This window comes from Schistocerca serialis, chromosome 2 (genome assembly GCF_023864345.2).
Source record: "Schistocerca serialis cubense isolate TAMUIC-IGC-003099 chromosome 2, iqSchSeri2.2, whole genome shotgun sequence".
NCBI classification, from domain to species: Eukaryota; Metazoa; Arthropoda; class Insecta; order Orthoptera; family Acrididae; genus Schistocerca; species Schistocerca serialis.
In genome coordinates this window covers 1,030,694,144-1,030,695,555 of record NC_064639.1, presented here as the reverse complement: position 1 = coordinate 1,030,695,555, position 1,412 = coordinate 1,030,694,144, and the positions used below count along the sequence as shown (strand labels likewise).

Here is a 1,412-nt window from a genome sequence, read left to right as displayed (position 1 = left end):
TTTAGTACTAGAAGAAAAGAATTTATAGATGGAGACAAAGAGATGATTTCGGTAAGCAAATTCAAAAGAATGTAGGTTGCACAGGATGGAGTAGCATGGAGAACTGCATCAAACCACTCTTCGGACTGAAGATCTCAACAACAACAACAGCAGCAACAGCGTCAATGAATGAGGTATCTTGCTTGGTACAACTAAGTGGAAAGTACAATGTATCGTATGTGCTAGTCTAATGAAGAAAGTGTTATTTTTACAGAGAGAGCTACATGAATGTGAGTGAATTTACTAGCGTGCTATAAATTGTTTTCAGAGAGCTATTAGCGGTTTTTAAGTATGGTCCATTGTTGTTATTAATTGCTACCATCGCACAGGCGCGCAGAATCTATTGTGATACATATTTCAGGCGCCGCGTCGCCTGGAGCTCCAGGTCTATTATGGTGGCAGCGCAGCGGGTCAAAGGCCACGGCGGCGGGGTGAGCCGAGTTTTGGGGCGAACACAGGGCACCCTCCCCTCCCCACCCCCACTCCGTTCCCCCACCCTGTAGCGAGCGCCGCTGGCGGCGTGGGGCCGCAGGTGCAATTCAGCGAACAAGTGCCGCGCGCGTGGGAGCCACGCGACAAGCCAGCAGGGCTGCCACCTGCCCCCGCAATGTTGGCAGCCGTGCCGCCGCCGCCGCCGCCGCCGCCGCCCCCTGCCTCCGCCCCCGCCTCCTCCCGGCCTCCTCAGCAAGTCCCTTTACATGCAGCACCAGTCTGATGCTGCATTGTCCTTCTGCAGAATTGCGCAAGATCCGCTGTTGTAATGCCTGGACCTCTCTCGCTCTGAATAGAAGCTTCACAAAGCGCTATACATTTGAGAACAATAATCCCAGCCCTCCTCCGCTTTCCGCACTCCACCTCCTTTCTCCTTTACGACGGGCAAAGAAAAGAGTTAGTTCTGATACACACAGAGCGAGGGAGCGAGACGGAGAGAGTGCCTCCCCACCGCTCGCCGCCTCCCCTGTTCCCTTTCTGGGGCCCACTTCCCTCCCTCCCCACGCTAACCTCCTTCCCTTTTGTCCATTTTATTCATATGCTAACTCTAGCCGCTCATTACAATGGAAACTTGTATTGTGTCCCCTCGCACTGTGTAAGATAGCTGCCGGTACCGCGTACGGCCGGCCTCCTATACTTGTTTTATAACTCGTAGAGATCGCGAAAGGAAAGGAGCGGGCACACAAGAGACGCTGAAGGACAAGGCGCAGGAAGAGGAGGAGAAGGAGGAGGAGGAGGAGGAGGAGGAAGAGGCTGGTGGCCATTGTTCGCCGGGCCTTGACTCGGCCCTAGCGTCACAATGTTGATACTGCGCCGCTGATGGACGCCGTTATTGTTGTTACACATCAATAGACACGTCCTCATTGTCACCGGCGCTCTTT

The 1,412-nt window shown here is 53.8% G+C and overlaps 1 protein-coding gene across 1 annotated transcript; it reads left to right on the top strand.

Moving 5' to 3' along the window:
- The first annotated feature begins 263 nt into the window (after window positions 1–263).
- Window positions 264–754, top strand: LOC126456607 (uncharacterized). Its single transcript, XM_050092351.1, has 2 exons — window positions 264–269; window positions 401–754. Exons 1-2 carry the CDS (start codon window positions 264–266, stop codon window positions 752–754), a joined length of 360 nt encoding a protein of 119 aa, XP_049948308.1.
- Window positions 755–1,412: the final 658 nt, after the last annotated feature.